Here is a 24,185-nt window from a genome sequence, read left to right as displayed (position 1 = left end):
CGGCAATCTGGCATGCTTGGGATGCTGTGGCTATGACATCCTGAGTGTACTCTGTTGGCGAGTCGAGTATGGTCGAAAGGAGAGTCTCGAAAGGCAAAGTCGGCTCATGGCCGAAGAGGAGATAGAAGGGTGAGTAGCCAGCTTTGTTGTGGCACGAGGAATTGTAAGCAAACTTCGGGGGAAACATACATTGCTAGCATGTCAGTTAATGTGCAGTTTAGGTGTTCGGTAAGTCTGTTAGTTTGAGGATGGTAAGCGGTAGAAAGTTTGTTTTTAGTAGCACATGATCGAAGTAAGTCGTCTATAACTTTGGCAGAAAGTATCTACCGCGATCGGTGAGAAGTTGACGAGGTGCACCGTGGTGTAAGATAACGTGGTGAAGCAAGAAGTCAGCGACAGCTGTAGCGCAACTGGTCAGTAGGGCTCTAGTAATGGCATAGTGGATTGTATAGTCTATAGCGACGGCAATCCACCTATTTTCGTCATTTGATATAGGGAATGGTCCAAGAAGGTCAACGCCAACACAAAAAAAAAAGGGTCGGTCGGTATATCCAAAGGCTGCAGTAGACCAGCAGAATGCACAGCTGGTCTTTTCCGGCGTTGCCACGACTCACACGTGGCAACGTAGCGCCGGTTGAGACGAGGCCAGAAAAACCGTCGCCGAAGTCGGTCATAGGTACGAGGGATGCCAAGGTGGCCAGTGGTGGGATCGTCGTGCAGTTGCTGGAGTACAATCTGTTGAAGATGAGACGAAATGACGGTTAGGAGCACGGGCGCGTCGGGGTGCATGTTGCAGCGATACAGGATGCCTCTTTGTAGCACGGAACATGTGAAGCGATGGGTCAGATGGATCAAAGAGCAGACGTTGGATAATGTGCCATAATGATTCATGGTGCCGTTGTTCAGCTCCGTCGTTCCAGCACCAAGAAAGCAGATCGGTGTGACATCCACTAAACTGTCCAGTGCATCGACAGGATGACGAGACAGGCAGTCGAAGTCCTGATATAGACAACCCGACTTGTAGGCCACAGTGTATGTGTATTCCTGCAGCCGTAGGGCCCAGCAACCGAGGTGTCGGGTGGGATCCTTGAGGGAAGAAAGCCAACAAAGGGCGTGGTGATCGGTAGTAGCTGTAAATGGTCAACCATATATGTAGGGTCGGTACTTGCCCACCGCTCAAATGAGGGCGAGATACCTGCACTCGGTAAACAAGTAATTGTGCCTGGCTGGAGAGAGGGGGCGGCTGGCACAGGTGACAATGCGGTTGAGCCCACAATGGTGTTGAGCTAAAATTGTGCCGATGCCATAGCCACTGGCGTCGGTGCAAATTTCTGTCAGAGCGGGAGCGTCAAAATGGGCGAGAACAGGAGGTGTGGTGAGCAGCGTGATGAGGTGCGAGAAAGCAGACGCTTGTTCAGACCCCCCAACAGAAAGGAACGTCTCTCTTGAGGAGGTCAGTCAGGGGACAGGCAACATGGGCGAAATTTTCCACAAACCTGCGGAAGTACGAGCAAAGGCCAATAAAGCTGCGAACATCTTTAGCACAGTTGGTACGGGGAAATTCTGCACAGCATGAACTTTAGCGGGGTCGGGGCGAATGCCTGACGAATCGACGACGTGTCCGAGCATAGTTATTTGGCGGTGACCAAAGTGGCACTTGGACGAGTTGAGCTGTAAGCCAGCAGTGTGAAATACAGAAAAAACAGATGAAAGTCTTTCAAGATGGGTTGCAAAAGTTGAAGACAATACAATGACATCATCCAAGTAGCACAAACAGATAGACCATTTCAAGCCATGCAAGAGTATGTCCATCCGTTCAAAGGTCGCCGGGGCATTGCACAAGGCAAAAGGCATTACCCTGCACTGATATAAACCGTCTGGTGTGACGAATGCGGTCTTTTCATGGTCCATTTCATCCATGGCAATTTGCCGATATCCAGAGCGAAGTTGTATTGATGAGAAATATGTGGCACCGTGGAGACAACCCAGAGCATCGTCAATGCGGGGAAGTTGATATACATCCTTCTTGGCGCTTGTGTTTAGATGACAATAGTCAACGCAGAACTGCCAGCTGTTATCCTTCTTTTTGACGAGAACAACAGGGCTGAAGAGTGTTCAATAATCCCTTTGGCAAGTATTTTGTCAACCTCACACTGGACAACTTATCACTCGGAGGGCAACACCAGGCATGGGCGTCAACAAACAGGTGCTGCATGCCGGTATTTATACGATGCTTCACGACCATAGTTTGACCCAAAGGGCGATAGTTCAGGTCGAAAATGTCGAAGTACGACTTGAGGAGGCCACGGAGCTCTGCGGCTTGTTGGGTTGAGAGGTCCAGTGCAATCATCTTTGTAAGATCGTTGGTTGGGGCATATGCAGAAGGCGTAGACTGAGCACTGGTCAAAGACGGGGCAACAGATAAAGCGCAAATGTGGCACTCGTGCGACGGTGACAATGTGGCAAGAGACATGCCTTGAGGAAGTACTTGGGGGCAGTGTCTGAAATTTAGGATGGGAAGACGTGTCTGATTGTCCGCTACAGAAACAATGGTGTGTGGGAAGGAGACATTCTGAGAAAGCAGGACTGAAGTCGTGGGAGTCTCCGTCAGGTACAGGTTGGCAGGCTAAAACAGTGATGCAGGTTGCTGCTAGAGATGGGAGGCGAATAAAATCCACAGAACAAAGCTGAGTTGGAGCTTGAGCAGGAAGGTCAACAGGAAGGGGTAGGTCAAGTTGTACAACATCGACTGAACAGCCAATCAGGGCAGAATGGGCAGTCAAAAAGTTGAGTCCGAGAATCACATCGTGAGGGCAACGTTTGAACATACTAAACAAAACGGACGTGTGGCGGCCGGCGACACTCGCACGTGCAGCACACATTCCAAGCACAGCTGGAGTTTCACTGTTGGCGACCTGGAGCAGTCGAGTCGGAGCAGGAGTAAGTACTTCAAGTGCGTTTGAAGCTCCGCACTCATGATGGAAATTTGCGCTCCAGTGTCGATGAGTGCTGTAATGCGCAAACCATCCAATTGGATATAGACTGCATTGGCTCCTGTTAACAGGGGCAGAGGCAGCAGACAAAGCAAAGTCAGGATGGTTGGCGGAGCAGATGGACGGAAGACCCACATTGGCAAGTTCTTGGCAAATGACCAACTGAATGAGAGACACTAGCAGCTGAGAATCATCGAAGCACTGCGTCACTGGCACCGCAGTAGACACTGCTTCGATTTCTGGCTAGACGATACGTACGATGTTCTCGGAGGAGGTGGGCTCATGCGGTAAGACAAATGACTTCGCATGGCGAAGAAGCTGCGGTATTGGGTAGACGCGTAAACTGTTGAACTGTGTGGCGGCTCTTCGTGTCTTCAAAGAGAGATGACATTTGTTAATGACCTCATTGACCATTGCTATATTCGTGTAAACAAGCGGATTAAACACATCGTCCGCGATGTCTTTTAAAACATGGCTTACCTTGTCTGCCTCTGCCATATTATTATCCACCTTGCGGCAATGAGTGAGGACGTCCTGTATATTTGCCACGTAAGAGTCAATGAACGTCTGTGCACAGGTCCCAAGGTCCTTGTTAGCAGCACGTTGGCGGTCGATGGGATTGCCGGACAAATCTCTAAGCTTTTGTTTGCACTGGTCCTAACTTGTAATCTCTTCTGCATCTCTCTTGAACCAGACATGTGCTGTTTTCTTTAGGTAGAATATTATATTGGCCCGTATAAGTGTGTTATCCTACCTGCTGTGTGCGCTGACCTGTTCATAATTCTGCAACCAGTCATCGACGCCGACGTTGTCAATCCCGGAAAACATGATAGGGTTGGGAGGCTGGGCTAGGATGACCATTGGTGGCGACGATGGGGCTGTGTTTGAAGTCTCTCCTTCGGATGACATGGTGGCCAGGTTACGTCCGCTGCGGAGCTCCGTCTTGTGCAAGTGGTTACCCAGCATTTACACCAATGATGTTGCGGGAAGGAAGAAGCGTACGGCTATTCACAGATGGCTTTTAATGGCTGAGCCAACAAGCGTAGAGCAGCGATAATGCTAAACTCTTCACTCCACCACCATCAGCGTCTTTCCCACATTACAGAGTGTGACATTATGTCTTGCAAAAGACCTCTACCTATATATTCCGCACTATACGGTATTTCTGCTAGGTGACACAGCCACACGGTTCATATATTGCTGATCCCATAGCCACTCTATTATGTTTTAATAAATGTTTTTGCCCTGTCATAATGCTAAGATTTCTTTTGTGTTCCTGTATGAAAACTTGCATTTTCAAACAAAGGGGCATATAGTTACCTGTGGAGCTTCTTGTTGTTTTTGTTTTTTCATTTTGTGTATATATGTTTTTATTTTGTCTTTGACTCGCTGCAGGGACCCGCACACTATTTTCCGAGGCAACACGCTGGTCTCCAAGTGTGTTGATGAGTACATGAAGCTGACAGGCATGCTCTACCTGCAAGATACTCTCAAGACAGTCGTGGCAAAGGTGAGAAAAAAGTAAACGTCTTCTTTGCCTCCTGACTTTTTAATCAAACTGTTGCAGGCAAGTTAGCACAACAACTGAACTGCACGGGACATACGTGTACAGAGAAGAGTGTTCATTTGTTTTTTAATGATACAGTAAAACCTTGTTAATTCGGATTCCACAGGACGAAAAAAAATGTATTAATTAAGTACATGCTGAATTACCGAGAGTATCAAGAAAACAATAAGATATGCTTTGGCAAACACAGTTTCCATTTTGCACAAAAGCAGTGGGGAAGCTGCAATTTTTGTCATCTCATGATCGATTAGTGCTTGTGAAGGTGAAGGCCTCTTGACTTACCTTGCAGTGTGGCTGTGGCGCACGTCTTCACCTGAGACAGGCATTTCACTGCTGCCCACACATCCCGATTATATTGTCGCCGATGAACTGGGTTGTTAATGGATTGACTATCCATTACAATTTAACCAGTGCTCTTCAGCCTCTGTTTCATCATGCTCTGCCATGTTTGTGGAATTGCGTGCAAAGCCATTACATTACAACTATAATTTGCTGCAGCAGTTGCGGACGAAACCGTGGTCGCTAGCGATGCGATCATGGATCGCGACCGCGCAATTCAGCAGGCATGTGGCCTGACGCACTCACCGAGTCAAAACTAATATGCTTGCCGCAATCGCTGGACGAAACTGCGGTCACTATCAATGCAATCATAGATGGTGATTACACAATTTGGAAGGCATGGGGCCGACGCACTTACCGAGTTGAAACAAAAGTACTGTTTGCTGCAACAGGGGTCACTACTGACGCGATCATTGATGGTGTGACCATGCAGTTCTTAAGGCATGCAGCCAAAGCACCCTGAGTATAAGCCAAAGTATGGTTTTCCACAACCGCTGCAGATAAAACCGCCATCACTGTCACCGCGATCATGGATGGTGCGACCATGCAGTTCTGAAGACAAGAGGCCGACACGCGCACAGGGTCAAAATGAAACTACTGATTGCCGCAACCACTGTGAACGAAACTGTGGTCTCTATCGACGCGATCATGAATGGTGACTACAGAGTTATAAAGGCAGCCACCATGGCCATGTTATGCGCGGCGGTAAACACGAGACTAAGGGCTTTAAAGGCACGAAGCCTTTCTGGTACGATTTCCACTGATGACTATAGTGATGTGGAATCCACCACTTCTTTTCAGTTGGATGCTGGCACTGCTTTTGCTCATTTGCGTCACTCCGTGCTCAGAGAGTTGTCTGAATTACCGTACTTATTCTATTCGAATGCGGCCTCTGTTGTAGCGCGCACCTGTTCTCCATGACCAAAAAAAAATGTGCTCGATTGTGATGCGCACTCGTTCACCGAGACCTAAATGAAAGAAGAGTCCTTTACAGTACTGCACACATCATTCTTTCATAAAGAAATACAACTTTCTCTTATTTGGAAAACAAAGATTTACTTCTAGTGCACTAAAATTGCGATGAATTAAAAAAGTCGTAGTTTTGCACAAAAAACAAAGCATTGATTGCGATTTTTAAATTAGTGGACAGCTATATGAAGTAAGGATATAAGGTTTATCAGCCGTGTAAACTTGTAAACATTCACTTACTAATGAACAAGCATGGTGTCACGTGCACACAAGCAAACATGAACATGTCTCACTCAGTGATCATGGAAACTCGCTATCAAAGCGCTGAAGTCAGAAAGTGCAGTAGCAGGAGCAAGCGAATTGGCCTTAGGGCTGCCTGTCACTTCAATGCGAACTAAGTGACGAGAACAAACCGCGGTGTGACTAAACATGTAGGCTTTGTGCTCATCGTAGATCGCTTTCAAGATAGCCGCCACGCCGTACGAAGAAGTCGCCGGTGTAGAACGCCTCTCATTATTGCACCAGTCTTGCACGCAAGTTTCGGGAACTCCGAATTGCCGTGATGCGGCCCAATTTCAGTCCATCTCCGCACACATGATCACTTTCCTTTTAATTGCGGCATCATGATGAACTCGGCATATGTTTGCTGTCTGCAGTTTCATGCTGATAGAGCAAACACAGAAAATGAGAAGATGCACGGAGGACTAACCTAAGCACACCTGCTATAGTACATGGAGGAAGCTACAGAAGCTAGGTTCAAACCGCATATGAGGCAGCCATTTTTACATGCTGATGGAGATACGATAACACAGATTTAGAGTTGTATTCGATTCTAACGTGCACTCAAGTTTCGAACCCGCTTTCTTGGAAAAAAAGTGAGCGTGAGATTCGAGTAAATACGGTAACTGATGTGCCGCCAAATATGTCCAAATTAACAACGAGAGTTTGATTCCATTGAATAATGCATATGTCTGCCAGGACGAGAGGATGCGACTGAATTATCAGATTTTCCGGATTAGGGAGGGTCTGTTCAGGTTTTAATTAATGAGGTTTTACTGTGTTACGCAGCAACATCACATTATGCTGATGCATACTCGTGATATCTGCTTTACAGCTGCAATACTTGGCAAATATAACATGATAAGGGCATGTGCAGACCTTCTGCTCTTTTCTGAATCCAGGGCATTTGTTTAAGCCATAGAGTTAGCTGCTATTTCGATGGAACTCTTTTCTGGACTGGAAGTTATGGTGTAAGTGGACACACAAAAACAGTTATGCATACAAAAACAGTAAGTGATAAACTGCTTTTTTGTTTCTCGCCCTTCAGGGTCATGTTACCTAGTACACTTTTCACCTTTTGACTGTTTGTTTAAACCTTATTAGATGCCCACAGGACCTTTCTTTTATCTTCCTTTTCACCAGATTCTAACTGAGCGGCTACCGTGTGAAATCGACCCCACAAGGCTGAAGGATGGAGAGTCCCTGAAAGTAAATGAGGTAAGCCCAAACCCAAACCTTGCTTCAGTAATTTACAGGCGGTTACACTGTGTTTGATACCTGGAATGGACTGTTACTATCTTGTATGTGTGTGGGAATTTCTTCATATTTTGGCTAGATTTGTGCTGACTATGTGGCAATGAAGTAAATTGATTCTCATTACAATGGACAGTGAAATTAAGCAAAAAACAACAGTTTTATTCGAAATCCGTAATATCCAAAATGCCTCACTTCTGAAACTGATTGCGATGTCTTACAATGTTATTGCAAAGAGCGAGTGACAAACGTTCAAAGTAAAAAACAAACTAGAAAAAGGTCGCAGTTTCGCTCTAATGGCAAAGCATCCATTGGTATAGCAAATTAGTAGACATTTATGCAAAGTAAGGATAGTAGTTTTATCTCGTTTGATGATCGCAGAAAGGGAAGGGAAGAAAGGGAAGAAAGAGGAAACGTGGCACGAGCAGCAAGTAAACTGACCTTCATGCTGTCTCTCACTTCAGTGCGAACTAAACGTCGAAAGTACAGCTCATTAGAAGCTACCGGCACTGGGTGGAGTTTGTCCACATTGCAGATCGCTTTCAAGATACGGCAGCTGCGCAGGCGAGCTCTTTGTCCACATCGCAGATTGCTTTCAAGATATGACGGCCGCGCTGTAAGCAGCAGCTGCCGGAGTAGGCCCCCCTCTTGGTTGCCTCCCTTGGTGCCTCGCGCGCGAGAGAGGATGGCGCGTTTCCGCCCCGCCTTCCTCTCTCGTGTGCGCAATATTGAGCCGTGATCGTCAGCTAACTCTCACAAGTCAGTTATCAGCCCATGTCGACATGGCAAAAGTTACTTTTATACTCATCATTTGGAAAAAAATTGACACCAATTGCGTCTGCTGTAGCCGATAGCCAGTTGTAGCGCGGTCCGTTAAAAGCTAACTTCGTTGCATTAATAAAATAGGTAGAACCAACTAAGGTTGAAATATGGTCTGTTACATCCGAAAGTCGGTTTTACTTGGGTCCATTGCAACGATCATAGACTGTATGCAGTATTTAATTGGCTTGTTTGTATACTAAGACCCTGTGCATGCCCTGCTTTATTGAGCCTACAGCAAGCTTATGGGAAGCATTGGGCCATATGATGATTTTTGATGTGTGCTTGGTTTTGGTGTTTCTAGTGCAACATATTGGTGTGACAAGGACACGAGTCGTTCCCATTCTTGACTTACTTTTCAATCACTAAGTCTGCACTTCACTGGCCTTGCCTTTCACCAACTGCAATTGCAGCATGTGCCTTAAAACCAGTTGTAACATATGAGTACGCTTTGGGTTCACAATGTTTGTGAAGGGGTGAATTAGACCAGCATGTTATTCTTTCTTTCTGGCAGCAACAAGGCAAGCAGACATTATGGATAAAGTAGCTCCCCACGTTGCTCTTGCCACAAGTATCTTGTGATAAACTACTTTCTGTCTTGCTTCTGCAAAACTGTGGGTTACTTATCATAATACAGTATAATCTTGTTAATTTGACCCTTGTTAATTCAGAAACTCTGATAATTCGGACTTGTCCTCTGGGCCCAGCAAGTGTGTGCATTGTTTAATCGCATGAAACTCTCGTCAATTCGGATGTATTTGGCCGCAGAGCGGTTAATTTAGACAACCCTAGGAGTACGGCAAGTGTGGAGCACCATACGGCTTGCCAGTACAGTTATTAGGCGCCTCTGTGCTCGTACTGCGTCAGAAGACAGCAGGTGTGCATGTGTGTAATTAAAGAACGCATTTTATCTCCCATGACTGTAGTCCCTTTGCACTCTTGGAATGCTTCACTGCAATCCATTGCATATACTTCCTTGCGTAACACATCTGTGTAGTGGCAAAGCTTACTTTCGGGAATCGATATTATGCAACACTTGTGACTCTTCCTGTGCTTCGGCACCATCGGTTAGGATGACGTAGGTAGAGTTGGCACTATTTCCGACTATGGCGAATCCTTTAAATGAAAAACACGGCACCGGACTGCAGAAAGCTTGATAGTGAACATTGAAGTGGCTAAGCCTAATGACAGCACAAAACTACGACGGCTGCCTGCAAATCAGCATGCAAGATCACTGGCTCAAGACTGCGAGATAATCAAAATGGTGGAAGTGGTGGTTTGAATTACTGTATTCACTCGGATCTAATGCACACTTCTTTTCCCATAAAACGGGTCCAAAAATTGCGTGCGTGTTCGAATTGAGTACGACCCTAAATCTGCATTACCATATCGCCATCGGCATTTCAAGATGACTGCCTCGTACGCGCTTCGAGCCTAGCTGCCGTGGCTTTCTTCATGTGCTGTAGGACGTGTGTTTAGGCAATGCTTCCTTTACACCGTCCATCTTCCCATTTTCTGCATTTGCTCTGTCAGCATGGAGGTGCCGACTGCAGAGACATGCCGAGTTCATCACAATTCCGTAATTAAAAGGAAAGCGATCACATGTGCAGAGACGGGCAGAAATTGGGCCTGATCACGGGCATTTAGAGTTCTCAAAACTTGCATGTGGGACTGGCTGCTGCTACGTACGGCACGACCGCGCGACTTCTATCTTGAAAGGGATCTGAAACGAAGACAAGTCTACGCATCTAGGCGCACCACGCTTTGTTCTCGTGGCCTAATTCACGTCGAAGCGAGAGGGGCCGCACATAGGTCAATTCCCTCGCTCCTGCTACCGCACTGACCACACTTCTTCACTTGAGCGTTTGAAGAGTTTCCACGGTCATTGAGTGAGATGTGTTCATGTTTGCTTGCGCGCCTGACACCATGCGTGTTAATTTAGTCAGTAAGCGAATATTTAAAAGCTTATTATCCGTTAAAACTACTATCCTTGCTTTCATATAGCTGTCTACTAATTTGCTATCGTAATTAATGCTGTGACTTTTTTTATTTATTGCAACTTTAGTGCATTGGGAGTAAATGTTTGTTTTTTCCAAATGAGAGAAAGTTGTATTTCTGTATGAAAGAATGAGGTGAGGGATATTGTAAACGACTTTTCTTCTTTTAGGTCACAGCAACCGGTGCATGTTACAGTCGAGGGCAGTTTTTTTCCTTTTTCTTTTTTGGTCACGAAAAACGGGTGCACGTTATAATTGAGAACGCATTAGAATCGAGTAAATATGGTGACGCCATTTTGGATCTGCGACCATATCAAAAAGTCCAAAAAATCTGATGAGGAAGGGTTTCAGCATTCGAAATATCAGATGTCCTTGTACACTGGCTCTGTGGGGCCTATAATTGCCTATACCTAGTGAAGACGGGGTGCAAGGTAGCCGGTTTTGTACACTGCAGCCGAATTTGGCCACATGGCAGTTTCCCTGTTCCCCACTGCATGCAGGCACACCTCCGAGGCTACGTAGGTTCAGCACTGTCAGCCATTGTGGGCTCATGGGTGGCCTGCCCATGGGAACTATGTGACCTATTCTCCATGCTACGGAGCCTGGCAGCCGATCGTTTCCCTGGCCGCAAAGAGCTGCAGTACTCTGTGATTTCTGTCTTCCTCTTCCTGCGCTTCTTCGCGGCAGCCATTCTCAGCCCCAAGCTCTTCGAGCTCTCCTCCCAGCCCATTGTGAGTACCATTGGTTGCTTGTACAGGCATGCATACCTGCCACGTCTCCTGAATTTTCTGTAATGCTTATGAATTTCTACCTATTTTACGATTTTACTAATGTTTTGTCACGCTGTACGAAAAATAAATTCTGATAGTGAAAAAGATTTGCTTTTCAGTCTTCGAGCATACCCTTTGAAGTTTTCTGATAGTGAAAGGACTCCAGAGGGGTACGAGGTTGTGGCAAATTTGTTCAGACGAATTTTCGAAGCAGACAAGGTCTGCAACATTATAGTCGCCGAGAAAGTCGCTGTGATCTAAAAGACGGTGTGTTGCTTGACAGTTCGTGCTGTTCCAAATTTGGTGCTACGATTCAACCTCATTTTACCACTCATTATTCATTCGTTCAACCTCAATTTAACGAAGTGAGCAAAAATGGCCTTTCACTTTTTATACATAAAGAAATTTTGTTATAGTATTGAAATTGGACCTTTTAGGCAAATAGTACAGCCGCGAATAGATTTATGTACTCGGAAGAGGTCATAAAGCTTGTCAGAATATCAGGCAACCTCCACCGCACCACCCCAAGAAAGGAAAACTAGTTGCAATGAGGAAAAAATTCATTTTGCCGAGCTTGAGTTGGCGACCAAAGATTGGTTTCATGCCTTGTCGTCGATGATACTTTCACATTGGCAGTATGAAGCGGAACCTGTGGAGCTTTCACATCCACTCTGCCACCATGGCTGATGGTGTTGTCCACAGGGGGATGAAGCCATCATGAGCGTGGGCAGCAGGGAGGAAACGCTTTGTCTGCCTCTTTCTTCAATGCATCTCCGAAACCCTAGATTACGTGACATCCAGCACAAAACACACATGAAGGTGGCGCACATGAAGCCACAGGCCAGCTCAGCTCGGCCGTTCCTTGCACCTGTTACAGATTACACTCCAAGATAAGAGCGTACAGGCTGCGTATGTGCTCAACCTGCACGCACATACGCACTGACAGCCATGCACAGTCACAACCGGGCTAGAGGAGGAGATGTGCAATCACTAATGGCTATGACAGTGAAAGTGGATCTTTTTCTTGTAGTTTGAATTATAGTGGCCGATGGTACCTCTATTACATTAAATGGTGCAGCAATCAAGTGTATTCATAATTAAACCAGAAGAGGGCACAGTTATGCAGTGTCAATAAATGGTAACAACCAAGTGAAATTTGAGTGCAGTTCAGTTGGAAATGTTTGGCTCCTTGCGCTTTGCAGTGTGCTGTACTGTGTAACGTTTTGTTATGTCTACTGTGGCCAGGATGAAGTTCATCGAATTCTTGATTAACTTTTGCATCATATCATGCACAGTTGACGTGAAGTACAGCTGAACCTGGATATATCAAACTTGAAGGGGATTGTGAAGTAGTTTTATATATCTATTATAAATATAAAATATGTTTATTTGAAGCTTATCTGAAAATTCCTCGCGTCTCGGACAGTCTTCCGGGAATACAAAAAGTGGAAATTTACTGATCTCATCCCTGGAGTCGCTCAGCAAAAATATTGAGTGCCATCCATTTCTAGTAGAATGTCTGCGTCAACCATGAGGCATTTTGTGTTCCTGATGCAGCATGGTGATTCTTTCCAATAACAAACAGGTGCATGTAGTTAGACGAAAGTATTTGAAGGTAGTTGCACAAAGCTGCGCGAAGCTTAGTTTTTTTCCCCTATCAGTGTACACAGCGTTACATGGCTGTGATGCAGTGAAAACAATTAAAGCAACTGCGACAATGTGCAGCGCAAATAAGACTGTTGCTGCATGAGCCTTCCATATCTTTAGGCACGTGCCTTGCTTATTTTTCTTACATGGCATGTACTGCCTTTCATATTTAATGCATTGACAGCATCTGCTAAAACAAGCCATTTCATCAACATGATTATTTCCAATGCAAGAAAGGAGGAGTCTCATTAGGAGTAGTGCGCTTGCAGAGGAGGAGTGCGGCTCCGCATTCAATATATCAAAACCCCTACACTGCCACATCTGTCACCGCAAGTATGCATCCGCCACCAACAAGATAGGGATGCATTGCGGTACAATCATCAGCACAAATCCATCACTTGCACACTCGGCGAGAGAGTATGGGTTTGGATACCCATACGGCGTCTGGGACTTTCTGAAGAACTGTATAGGCAATATTTTGGATCATGCATAGTGATGCGACACCTGAACGGCATGAACTATGAGGTTGTGCCAGATGATAAAAATTATTCGCGGAACCGAAAGCACCTACATGAAGTTGGTGCATGTGGTGCACACGAAGCCATATTGATCCAATGACTCACGTTTTAATGTTTCATGCAAGCATATGTTTCTTCCTTTCTTTTTCTTTCTTCTTTTTTCTTTTATTATTATTATTATTATTATTATTGTTGTTGTTGTTGTTGTTGTTGTTGTTGTTGTTTTTTTACGCTTAACCCTTTGAGGGTCAATCACGTAAATATACGGCGCCGCAAAGAAATCCGAAAATGGTCGATGCCGTATATATACGGCGCCGTCTGTACGTTTAAAAAGCGCACCAATTTCCTAACTTTTTATTTTCTGTCATGTGCTGCCACTATGTGGGAATACAGGGAATTTTTTTGGTGCGCCTTCTCTCTGTTTTCGTTGCATCGTTTGTTTTAGCGCTAGTTCGCACCCGCGCATTGGCACGCGCGGGGTAGGGTGGCGGTTCCGGTTTTGTTTTCGTGGATGGTTTCGGCTTCTTGTGCTTGCAAAGCTGATGGCTATCTCGTTACTAATCGCTCAAAGGGCGACTGCCTCTTTCTCGCTCGTTTAGTGCTCACAGGGGTGCACATAGGAAGGATGCTGCCGTGCATGCATTTCCGTTGCTTCCTTTTTCTTCTTTTTCTTTTCTTTTTTTTTTTGACACTCGCGAAAACTAATTGCCTCTTGTTAGCGATAAGACGAATTAGCGAATGTTTGTCACACGTTTTGCTTTTTTTGGCGGGCACACAACCACACAGTTTTCTTGAGGGCGCGCATTTACGCTGTTCGATTACGATATGGACGTGCATATTAGTGTAAGAGCAGGAACATTTGAGACTTGCGAAATATTCTCGTGTGCAGATTTTCAAAGCCTTGAACTATGTGCATAGAATGCATCAAATTTTTAATTTTGATAAGTTTATTTCTTTTTTATTGTTGTTATTCATGAATGAAGAGTACATATATACCAATGCAAAATATTTTTTCTCACTTTACAACCACCCTAGAAAATTTATGGTAAATTTTTTTCGAAATAAGTCCCTAAGAAGAATTGAAATCTGCAATAGAAAAAAATAAACCCTGGGCGGTCGGATATGGCGACAAAAATCAACCCTCAGAGGGTTAAGTTGCACTTTCGAATGATGCTTCCCTTGGAAGTGAGGCAAATGCTGCATCTGTAGTGCAGCCAGGACGATGACAATAAGAAGATATATCGGCATTTAAAAGAAACGGCTAACAAAAAGAAGTGACTAGTGGACGGTATTAAACAGTCCATTCTTGTTACAGTTCCTGCTCACTAGTATGTTTGTCCCTCAAGTTTCTGCGGGTATGACTGTATTAAAAGATATTCAGAAACTATTATTTGCATTAGCAAATACTGTCTATTCGATTTCTTCTTTGAGAGTTTAGAATGTTGGTGCATCCCTTTTGTTTATCTTAGGACCAAAGTACCTGCAAGTCTGAGTAGCCATGCTCTCATACAGAAAGCATTTTTAAGTGCCTGAAGAAAGTGTTCATAATAACTAATCTTCTATGTGTGTTCTCTTTCCTCCTTAAAATTGGGAATCAAATCTACATGCAGTATGCAGACCTGTCTTTGATTGCGCCACTCCCTCTCTTTTTTTTTTCCTTCCTTTTTTAGGATGAGCAGTGTCACAGGACACTGACCTTGGTGTCCAAGTCCATACAGACCCTTGGGAACCTTGTCAGCTCCACATCAGTAAGTTTTTTTCTTGCCTGCCCTATGCTAAAACGTTTATGTAGAATTCACTTTCTTGTTTACTATTTCTTTTCTTGGAGAATAGACGTGGACATATTTTCATGTTGTAGGGATGGTGAAGAACCAGACGGGGCTAAATATATGAGTCTTTCTACGAATTTAACTCTTTATTTTGTTCGAACTTGTGCCCAGAAAAACAAGTAACACTCAAAGCAAAACATTAGCAGCGAGCACATTCAGTTGTCGAAATCAGATCTACAGTTTAAGTGTGCTAGATATTTAACATGGCATCGTATATTCTAAAGTAATCACTGGTCCTCACATATGTTCAGAAAAATATGCCCTATTCATATTCTGCACAATCTAATTAGATAGAACCCTTTCACTTTAGAATTGACGATCATTCAGGATAACAATCAGGAAATTTTGGAGACATTTAGGCATTTTTCGCAACAAGTGTTTGCTTTGTAAGAGTGCAGGGTGTCTACCAACCAGGAAAACCTGGAATTCTCAGGGATTTTGAATAGTCTGGAAAAACTCAGGGAAAGCTCAGGGAATTTGTGCCTCTATCACGGAAAATTAGCTGTAATTGTATTGAGAGGGTCGGAAGTCATGGTAATGATGGTTCGAGTAACAAACGAATCCTAATCGATTAGCAGACAGGAATCGCGAGGGCACCAATGCGCAAGCGGTAGCAGACGCGCCGGAGCAAAAAAAAAAAACAAACTATACAACGAAAACCGAGAGAGATGCGAGAAAAAAATTCCATGTATTCCCACATAGTGGCAGCACATGCCAGGCAAGAAAAAGTTAGGAAATTAGCGAGCGTTTTAAACGTACAGACGGCGCCGTAAATATACGGCATCGACCATTTTCGGACCTGCGCGCAGCGCCGTATATTTATGGCATCGACCCTCAAAGGGGTAATTGAAGACTGTGTTGTTTTTCTTTTTGCAATTTAACTACTTAATTTCATGGCATGGTTCTGATTTAATTAATTTTCCGGCCATTTCATGCATACACATTTATCCTGTATGGCTATTAAACCTAGCAGAAAACTGTCAGAATATTGAACAAGCCACAGGTTATTTGAAGCATTCTTCTGCATGAAATGTTTGGGCATCAAAAACACTGTCAGAGTGAGCGCGCCGTGAAGCAGTAGGCAGGAGACACGGCTGCGCTATTTGTCGGGTTGGTAAACAACTTGACAACTTGTAGATGCCGGAGGTGCGCAGCAGCTCGCAGCACTAGGAGAAGCACAAGAGCTGATGTTCCTTCTGCACAAAGGGGATGGGGAGGGCGTAAACATGCGGTAACGTGATTAAGCGGGAGGAGAGGGGTGGGGTGCAGGAAGGCACACCTATCTGCCTTCTCCATCGTGCATGCATGTCCTCCTTGCATGCAGGCCACGTGCAGTATCTTGGGGGTAATCTATGGCAACTGCAAAGGCCGAGCTGAGATTGCTTGTGCATTGATGTGCATTGTGTTTCCACTCATATAGTGTTGGCGGTCCTGTAACCTCAAGTTTTCAAGAGACGGTGTGGTGCGAAGCGTTCAGTTTGCGTTTTGACAGCAAGTTAATGGTCATCGAGTGAGATCTGCTCATGTTTGTCTTTGGGTGACATCGGTAAAGCTACAATCCTTGCTTCTTGTAGTTGTCTCTTTGCTATTTCCATCAACGCTCAGCCTTCATGGCGAAACTGTGACTTTCAGCCTGTCTGGCAAAACTCTGACTTTATTTTATTTATTTTATTTTTTTTATTGCTCATGAGGAAGATCCGTATCGGTTTTGTTAAGAATGGCGAGCCGCTAAGCAAGATTGCCACCTTGCCACCCGATTACGACAAGGGGGGCAAGACGCGCATTCCGCACCCTCTCCGTCACTGCAGCTAGGAGGTGTTCGAAGAAGCGGCCTTTGTGCTGAAAACTGCCTCCTTCCTCCAGCCCCATCGACATTGTGACGGAACTAGTTCGGTGTGTGAACAATGATTCCGGAGTTCCCCAACGCGGAGCTGATTTGACACGCATGGACAAGCTGCCGCGGGAACGACGTATTTTTGTGCTTCTCACGCTTCGGCGTGGCGCAGAACAACGAGCGACCCTCGATCGGCACCGATAATTCCCGGAACGGCACCCCTCCAACGCCGTCGTTTGGGCATCGGAATGTGTGTGCCTTTGTGTCTGTAAACTGATCTGCAGAGCAGCGGCGAGTTGGTGATGAGTAAACGAACAGTCGCCGCCTCGTATGGCCGGCGGATCGAGTGTATAAAAACTGTGGTTGTGCGAATGCTGAAGACACTTCTCTTGAGCAGTCATGTTAGACTGAGTCACTTCTCTCATGCAGTCATGTTGGACTGATACTCTTTTTCTCAAGCAGTCATGTTAGACTGATTTAATTTCTGTAAATAAACCCATTTTCCTCGTTCTCGATGAGAAACAGTTCTTCACTTCATCAACGATCACAGCGTAAATAAGTTGGACGACGGCATGGGCCAGCTACCTTCGAATTCATGCCGTACTCCAATCTTGGCAAAGGACCACGGACGATGGGATTGAGCCCCCAATCCTAACAGTTTACACTTCTCTTTTTTAATTCGTCGGCGCCATCTGATGACAGCTGCAGGCACTAAGCTTGGTCGCCCATGGTGTCCGAGATTTACAGTGCTGCACGATGCAACACTGGTTGGTTGGTTGGTTGGTTGTTGTCTTAACGCCGTGGGCCCCATCGATGCATTGCTCTCGGCGCAATCTGCGCTGCATACGCGATCGCTCATAACTGCTCTGTTATGGCCCCTTCTTGCGCTTTGTTTATAAGTGCTTACTGACATACTATCCACCAGGAATGTTTCGGAAAATTTAGAAGTTGTTTTTGCTGCTGAAACTTTAAAATCCCAAATGAATGAAATTTGCAATTTCACGATGTTTTTAGCTGCAAGGATAACTTTGTTATATAGAGCTTTTACTGTATTTGCTGTGTTGTGAGGACCCAGCAAGAGGACCCAGAAACCACAGTTGCTGACTTATAATTTGGACTCGTGAGGTACTACTGAAATACACGAATAATTGTGAGGTTGAAATGAATGGATCGTCAAAAAATAAGGGAATTAATTTCACAAGTGCCGAAAGTAACTTGTCATTATGCTGTTGCATGCGCATATGCTTTCATGCAACTTGGTTAGTCTGTATTTCAACCATTTTCATGCTGTTGCTACAGGTATAGATGAAAATACAATCAATGCATGCACCAAATCTCCATTCGCTGGCAACCTGAACAAAGGTTGACTGTTCTCATATAGCCTAATAACCAAGGATTTCTTCACAAAGATCATTGTCTGGCACATTTATAGCCACCCTTGTAGCTGCAAACATTGGGAATGGAGTTGACAATATAGGAACCAGTTTGGTGATCCTGAGTGCCAAAAAATTTGTAATAGCAATAACAAAAAAAAAAAGTGGAAAGAAAAAGCTTCGGACTGTGTTACTATTTAACACCATAAGGAAGAAATGGTGGATGCGCATAATATACACATCACACAACAATACAGCCTCTACAATTTAGTAGCCTGGCATTGCTTAGCTTGTCATTGCTTGGCTGCGCTTGGCGACTATTGGTTTGACTAGGCTCCTCATCAGTTTAAAAGAGGTGCCAATGACTTCTCAAAACAGTACAACCACTTTTTTTTTATTTGGTCTAACCAGTGCTTTAATTAGCACATTGTGATCCAGCCAATTGGAATGATTGAAATTGCACACTGTATGGCTTTGGTCATCTTTATGCATTATGTTTATGGGGTGAATCACAGTGTGGTGAAGATGTCTGAATTATCGCTTGGCAACTTTAGTAGGAATTTTTGTTTAAAGGTCTTGTGTGAGCTGTATTAGAGAACACAGGCATGAGTTTGATATCCTTGCTTGTTGTGTGTTGCAGGCACAGCCGTTTTATAAAGAAGACTACATGAAAGAGTTTTATGAAAACTTCATTACGGACGAGCACAAGGAAGCTGTGAGACAGGTATGACTGTGCTTGTAACCTTGTCTAGCTGAGAGGGTGTATCATTGATGTGATGGCTTGCACTGTTTTAGCTTATAACATCATTATTTAATGAAGGTTTTGCTAAATGAATAAGAGAACTTGTATGGAGATGAACACAAACAGTGCACAAAAATTACTTTGCCCGAGTGACTGTTTCTGCCTTTGTGAATGTGTACCATTAATCGGTAAAATTTCACCTGTGTGCATTTCCATTGAATTTGTTAGCGAGGTGAGTTTATTTCTCTCATTCTTTCTCTTGTAGTACCTTGAGCTCATCTCCTTGAAGAATGTCCCAATGCGAAACCTTGACACACCATCCATTGTCCTAAAGGAAGGGTAAGCACTGACCTGTCACCGTTCTGATGTCAGTGAAGGAGAAATTTGTCATGGCGAACACAGCGCTTTAGACTGGCACCATAAATGCCTTGATTCAAAATTTTGTGATGTGCCCCATAGTTAAAGCAGAATGCTGTAATTACATTGTTTGAAGAAACATGAAAATTGTTAACTTTTGCAACATATGTATACTTGGCTGTCATACCATATTTACAACCATAATGCTCGCATTTCTTTTTCTTGGAAACTTGATCTGAACTTGGGGGGGGGGGGGGGGGGGAGTGAGGTAATTACGCAGGGGAAGTTTTCCGAATGTTTTAGGTTCTAAATAGAAAAGTGAAAAATGAAGTGACTGTAAGTTGGGATTGCGATTCTCACACCAGCCACTGTAAGCTCAAACAAAAGAACATAACTTGCAAACAACATCTACCTTTGTAAGAAGAGCACAGGTTCTGAACTGGCACTGGCCAGAAATATCAGAAAATGGGAGTCAATACAGTTATGTTGTACAGACTTTGTGATAGTCTTTATTACCTTATGCCGGAGGTATTGTACAAACAGCATAATTAACTACTACACATTTATTAACTGTGCCACCATATCAATGGCTATGCCATTATGTGTATCGTACAGGGAAGCCAAACATCGGGATATGTGAAAGTTGTATAGGGAGGATGAACAACAGGGGACCCGAGCAGTTGAGCATCCCCACTACCTTGGGCTTGATATTAGATGAGTTGATGCCAACGAATAGCTTAAACTGAGTGCCCTGCATAGCATGCTGCTCTGCTTGAGCTGTGACCCTGTCTCGTGCAGGACTATGACCAAAAGGGCGCAAGGGCGCAACAGGCTTGGCCTCAAAAACTTCAAGCGTCGCTACTTCTGCCTTACCACCAAGGAGCTGTACTACTCAAAGACGAAAGGTGGGCCACAATGAATCGAGATTTGTCTCCTGACCTTGAATATTGGTCATGTGTTAGCTGTGGTTCTCACATAGGGGATATGCTGTATATATATAATTTTATTTTTGGTATATAGATGGCCACCATGTTGGGCTGTAACATGGGACATTTTTCTCAATCCGGAAGCAATGGGAAGCTGTCACCCTCTTTAAACACTGACTGTGTGTGCAAAACAACTTTTGTGCATACAATGCAACCTTAATATCATGCACTGAGGCATTGTGATCGATTCAATAGCTTTAAAAAGAAAACATGGTACTGGCACTACAGCACCTCCATAAAATAGTCCGTAAGCAGAATAATGACTGTTGTTGCAACATGTATTGCTGAGCAGAAAGGACAGGAAAAAATGAAATGGACAAGATGCTCAACAGAGTGTCTGCTCTGTCCATTTTGTTTCTTCCTGTCATTTCTTTTTTGCTCAACAATACAACAATCTATAAGCAGCTAGCATTGCTTGGAAATATTAATTTCCTCCATAAATTTTCACTGTGCACACATGCATGGGATTTTAGCCATGCAAATTTAACAGAAAGCTGTTCTTCATTCCACTTTTCTCCCATAACAAAGCACCTTAAAAGAAATATAATGGTACTAAATGTCGAGAAGTGCGAATTGAGCAAAGTTTTTGAAAGGTGTCGCTGCATGCCAGGGCTCACTGCTTAGGGGTCCCTTGCACAGTCAAGTTACTACACCATGAGGAACACAGTGCAAACGGAGATGATAACAACAAAGAAAGAAGCAATGAGATAAGCATTGTTGTTCCTGCATATGTTTGCGTGATGTTCGGTATGATTTTACACTGTGGGGGTATGCTCTCTATGCGGCTAGGGCTGAAGGTGAGCTTCGGATCTAGCCACACACACAATTGTTTCGTGGTTCTCCTCAACCCGCGGCGCGTGTAATCGCAGCTCCGTCGGGTTCGAACGAATAAGGCAACCAGCGGCGTCAACTCTAACAATGTTTATTGCTACAAGCAATAAAGAACACTGGCAGAGGGAAATCCTGTCTGTAATAAGTAATACATGTAAATAGGCTTGCCTCATTGCCTGGTATAGTCAGGCAAACGAGGTCACTCACAGGTTGCAGCTGGTAAATCCAGCAGGTTATGGGTTGGGTGCCCGAGAGAGTGGGTCACCCCAAGGCTCACTCACACTAGGCTGAACCGATACCGATTTCTGCCTGCTGACTGTCAGTGACCACGTTTTTTCCTTTGTGTTGGCGCCTCTGTCACACTGTACCGACACCAACAATCTGCCCACGGTCAACGGAGAGCATCGGTACGGTGTGACAGAGGCGTTGACATGAAGATAAAAAATGCCGTCACTGACAGTTGGCTGATCTAAATCGGTGTCGGGTCGGCCTCGTGTGAGTGAGCCTCCAGTTATGCTGTTTTATACCTCTTTAACTTAGTGAGGGGAAGGTCCTCACCCGTCTGATATCTTCCCGTGAGTCAGGGATGGGGGGGGGGGCAATAATGAGGGAGAACCACATGAGAGTGAAGTACACCTCTCCTGTGTCTACGACGACTCTTGATGCATCCACAGCATGCGTCCGTGGCGACGTGAGTACGTGGGGGAAGATGGGCACATGTGCTCCCCACAATACGAACTCGTCCACCAGTTGAACTGTTTGACAGTTCTCGCAAACAGTTCCATTACGACAGTGGGCACTTGTTTTACAATCCGTGCTTGCACTGCTCTTGGCTTTTTGCAGCTACAAGAATGACCCTGAATGTGTCGCTTCGTCTATTTAGTGGTCGTATAAACTTAAATTACACATTAGTTTTGTGTACAGAGGGCAGGTGACAACCAATGCAGCCATTTCCTCACTTGGCAGATTGTCATGGGTAAGATGTATGCACCTTGCCAGACATTAGAAATCTTTGGTGAATTTCAATTTAGATGAGGGCAAAATTTGCTAGCAGGCCCTAGTCGTTTTCTTTATAATACGGCTGAACACTGATCAAGTTTAACCTCTCGAAGAAACACAGGGTTAGGATGTACTGGTAGTTAATCGCTCCAGATAAACTTTGACCTCTGGTGCTTTTTTTTATGTGCCCTTAAAATGTAGTGCATGAGTGTTATTGCATTCTGTCCCTGAATGCACTCACTGCAACCAAGACTGAAACTTGCATCCTTGTGGTCAGCAGCAGAATGCAGCAGGAAAGTTCCCAGAAAACTGTTGATAAGAACAATTGTGAAGGTTGGGAAAGATTTTAAGGTAGTTTCAATTCTGTTCATGGCAAAATTTTTCCTAGTGAATAAGCCTTCTGTATATAGAGCGAGGTAGCATTGCATGACTAGCATAAAATGTCTATCCTAAGTGCGCAAAGGAAAGATTTGGCATCAGAGCGATGAGGTGCTCCCTAAAATCTGGCGCTCCTCAGAAGTATGAAGATAACACCACATAAACCTTTTTTTTGTTGTTTCTGCTCTTATATATGTTGTGCTTGTGACATCGCAAGGATTTATTTGGCGCATATTCTCTCTCTCTCACACTTTCTCCTCTTTTTTACAGACTCGAGTCCCCTGTGCACCATTCCACTGGACGAAATCTTGGGAGTGGAAAAGGTGCAGGAAGACTCATTCAAGATGAAGAATGTGAGCATTCTTTTACGTTCTTTTGCATTCGCTACCATAGAGGTCATTCAAATAATGGCTGCGGCCTAAAGAAAGATGCCTTTCAAGGCAACCTTTATGTATCTTCAAACCAGTTGCCATCTTGCAGATGGCATTGTTTATTCTCTGAGCAGCCAGAGAAAGTGTTGCAGTAGACTTCCACTGGTTCGACTCAGGTTAATTCAATTTTTTTGGCTAATTCAACTTTTTTGGTTAATTTGATCCCGACCAAAGGTTACCAGCCAGTGCCCAAACTTTCAATTTTTGATCCTAAATGGATCTTCGTCGAGTAATTTGAACGCGACAGCTCAGCATGCATGCATCTGATCTTAATAACAACCATAATCGCGGCAACCTATTCAGTGTTAGCATCTGTCTCGGCCGAGTTCAGGGGACAGTGAATACACTGAGCACATGCTGTTTTCTGCTTTCAATGCATAGAAAATAGGGTGTGTGTTTGATTTTGGGGTGTGTTACAATCTAACAATACTGGCAAATGAATTTGTCGTATGTTTCAGCATTATTGTTTTGCGTCTTGTTTAATTATGCTTATTTCGTTGGTCCTGTTGGGTTCGAATTAATGAAAGTCGACTATATTTATATAGAACAGAAGAGCTGCAGTTGCATAAGGATACTTACTTTGAAATGCATTATCATTGCAGGTGTTTCAGGTGATCCAGAAGTCTCGAGCATTGTACATCCAGGCCAACAACTGTGTAGAAGAGAAGGAATGGCGGACAATCCTCACCCGCATCTGCCACTTCAACTTATGCCGCATCCACACCTACCACCCAGCTGCCTTCCTCAAGGGCCACTGGCTCTGGTTAGTACCGTCCCTGCCCGAAATGGCTGTGATGCACGTTGCTGGTCTCATTACTGGTCACACTACCAGTCTCATTAGTCTCAGTAACTGCTCCATGTGAAACACTGCCCGACTGACCTCGACCACAGGTTTACTGGCGACGGCTGATGAGACGTACAGTCGGTGACAAGTCAAGAATGCAGGAGGAGCTTCTTTCACAAAAGTGGGCTGTCTGTGTTTTCCCATCTCTCTGCACTCGCAGTAAATTTCTCTCATCCATCAAACTTCAGCAATAAAAAAGCACCACATTCAGGCATGCACAGTCAAGAAGGACAGCAGCAGGTCGCACAGACGCTGAGTAGAGAACTTGCTGCACAAGCTCGAGCACAGTGTAGCAAACCGTTGCAGTGCCGAGCGGGGTGGATGAAGTGAGCATGCCATCACAGCTGTGCAGCTGTTTAGCTTCGAGCATTTTGTGAACGGATGCACTGTGGTGGTCTTCATGCTTGGAAATGTGTTACGGTCCTCACC

At 44.6% G+C, this 24,185-nt stretch overlaps 1 protein-coding gene across 3 annotated transcripts in view; it reads left to right on the top strand.

Annotated features, from left to right (window-relative positions):
- RasGAP1 (Ras GTPase activating protein 1) overlaps nucleotides 1-24,185 on the top strand; it is a 61,502-nt gene that overhangs the window by 19,540 nt on the left and 17,777 nt on the right. For all 3 annotated transcript variants that reach the window (XM_065429742.2, XM_065429741.2, XM_065429743.2), the window contains 9 exons: nucleotides 4,389-4,503; nucleotides 7,291-7,365; nucleotides 10,718-10,948; nucleotides 14,823-14,900; nucleotides 18,829-18,912; nucleotides 19,196-19,269; nucleotides 20,086-20,192; nucleotides 22,752-22,834; nucleotides 23,515-23,675. In XM_065429742.2, the coding sequence (XP_065285814.2) occupies nucleotides 4,389-4,503; nucleotides 7,291-7,365; nucleotides 10,718-10,948; nucleotides 14,823-14,900; nucleotides 18,829-18,912; nucleotides 19,196-19,269; nucleotides 20,086-20,192; nucleotides 22,752-22,834; nucleotides 23,515-23,675 (1,008 nt within the window). The remainder of the gene's footprint in view (nucleotides 1-4,388; nucleotides 4,504-7,290; nucleotides 7,366-10,717; nucleotides 10,949-14,822; nucleotides 14,901-18,828; nucleotides 18,913-19,195; nucleotides 19,270-20,085; nucleotides 20,193-22,751; nucleotides 22,835-23,514; nucleotides 23,676-24,185) is intronic.

The sequence above is a fragment of the Dermacentor albipictus genome, chromosome 1 (genome assembly GCF_038994185.2).
Source record: "Dermacentor albipictus isolate Rhodes 1998 colony chromosome 1, USDA_Dalb.pri_finalv2, whole genome shotgun sequence".
NCBI lineage: Eukaryota > Metazoa > Arthropoda > Arachnida > Ixodida > Ixodidae > Dermacentor > Dermacentor albipictus.
This window is presented reverse-complemented; position numbering and strand designations above follow the sequence as displayed.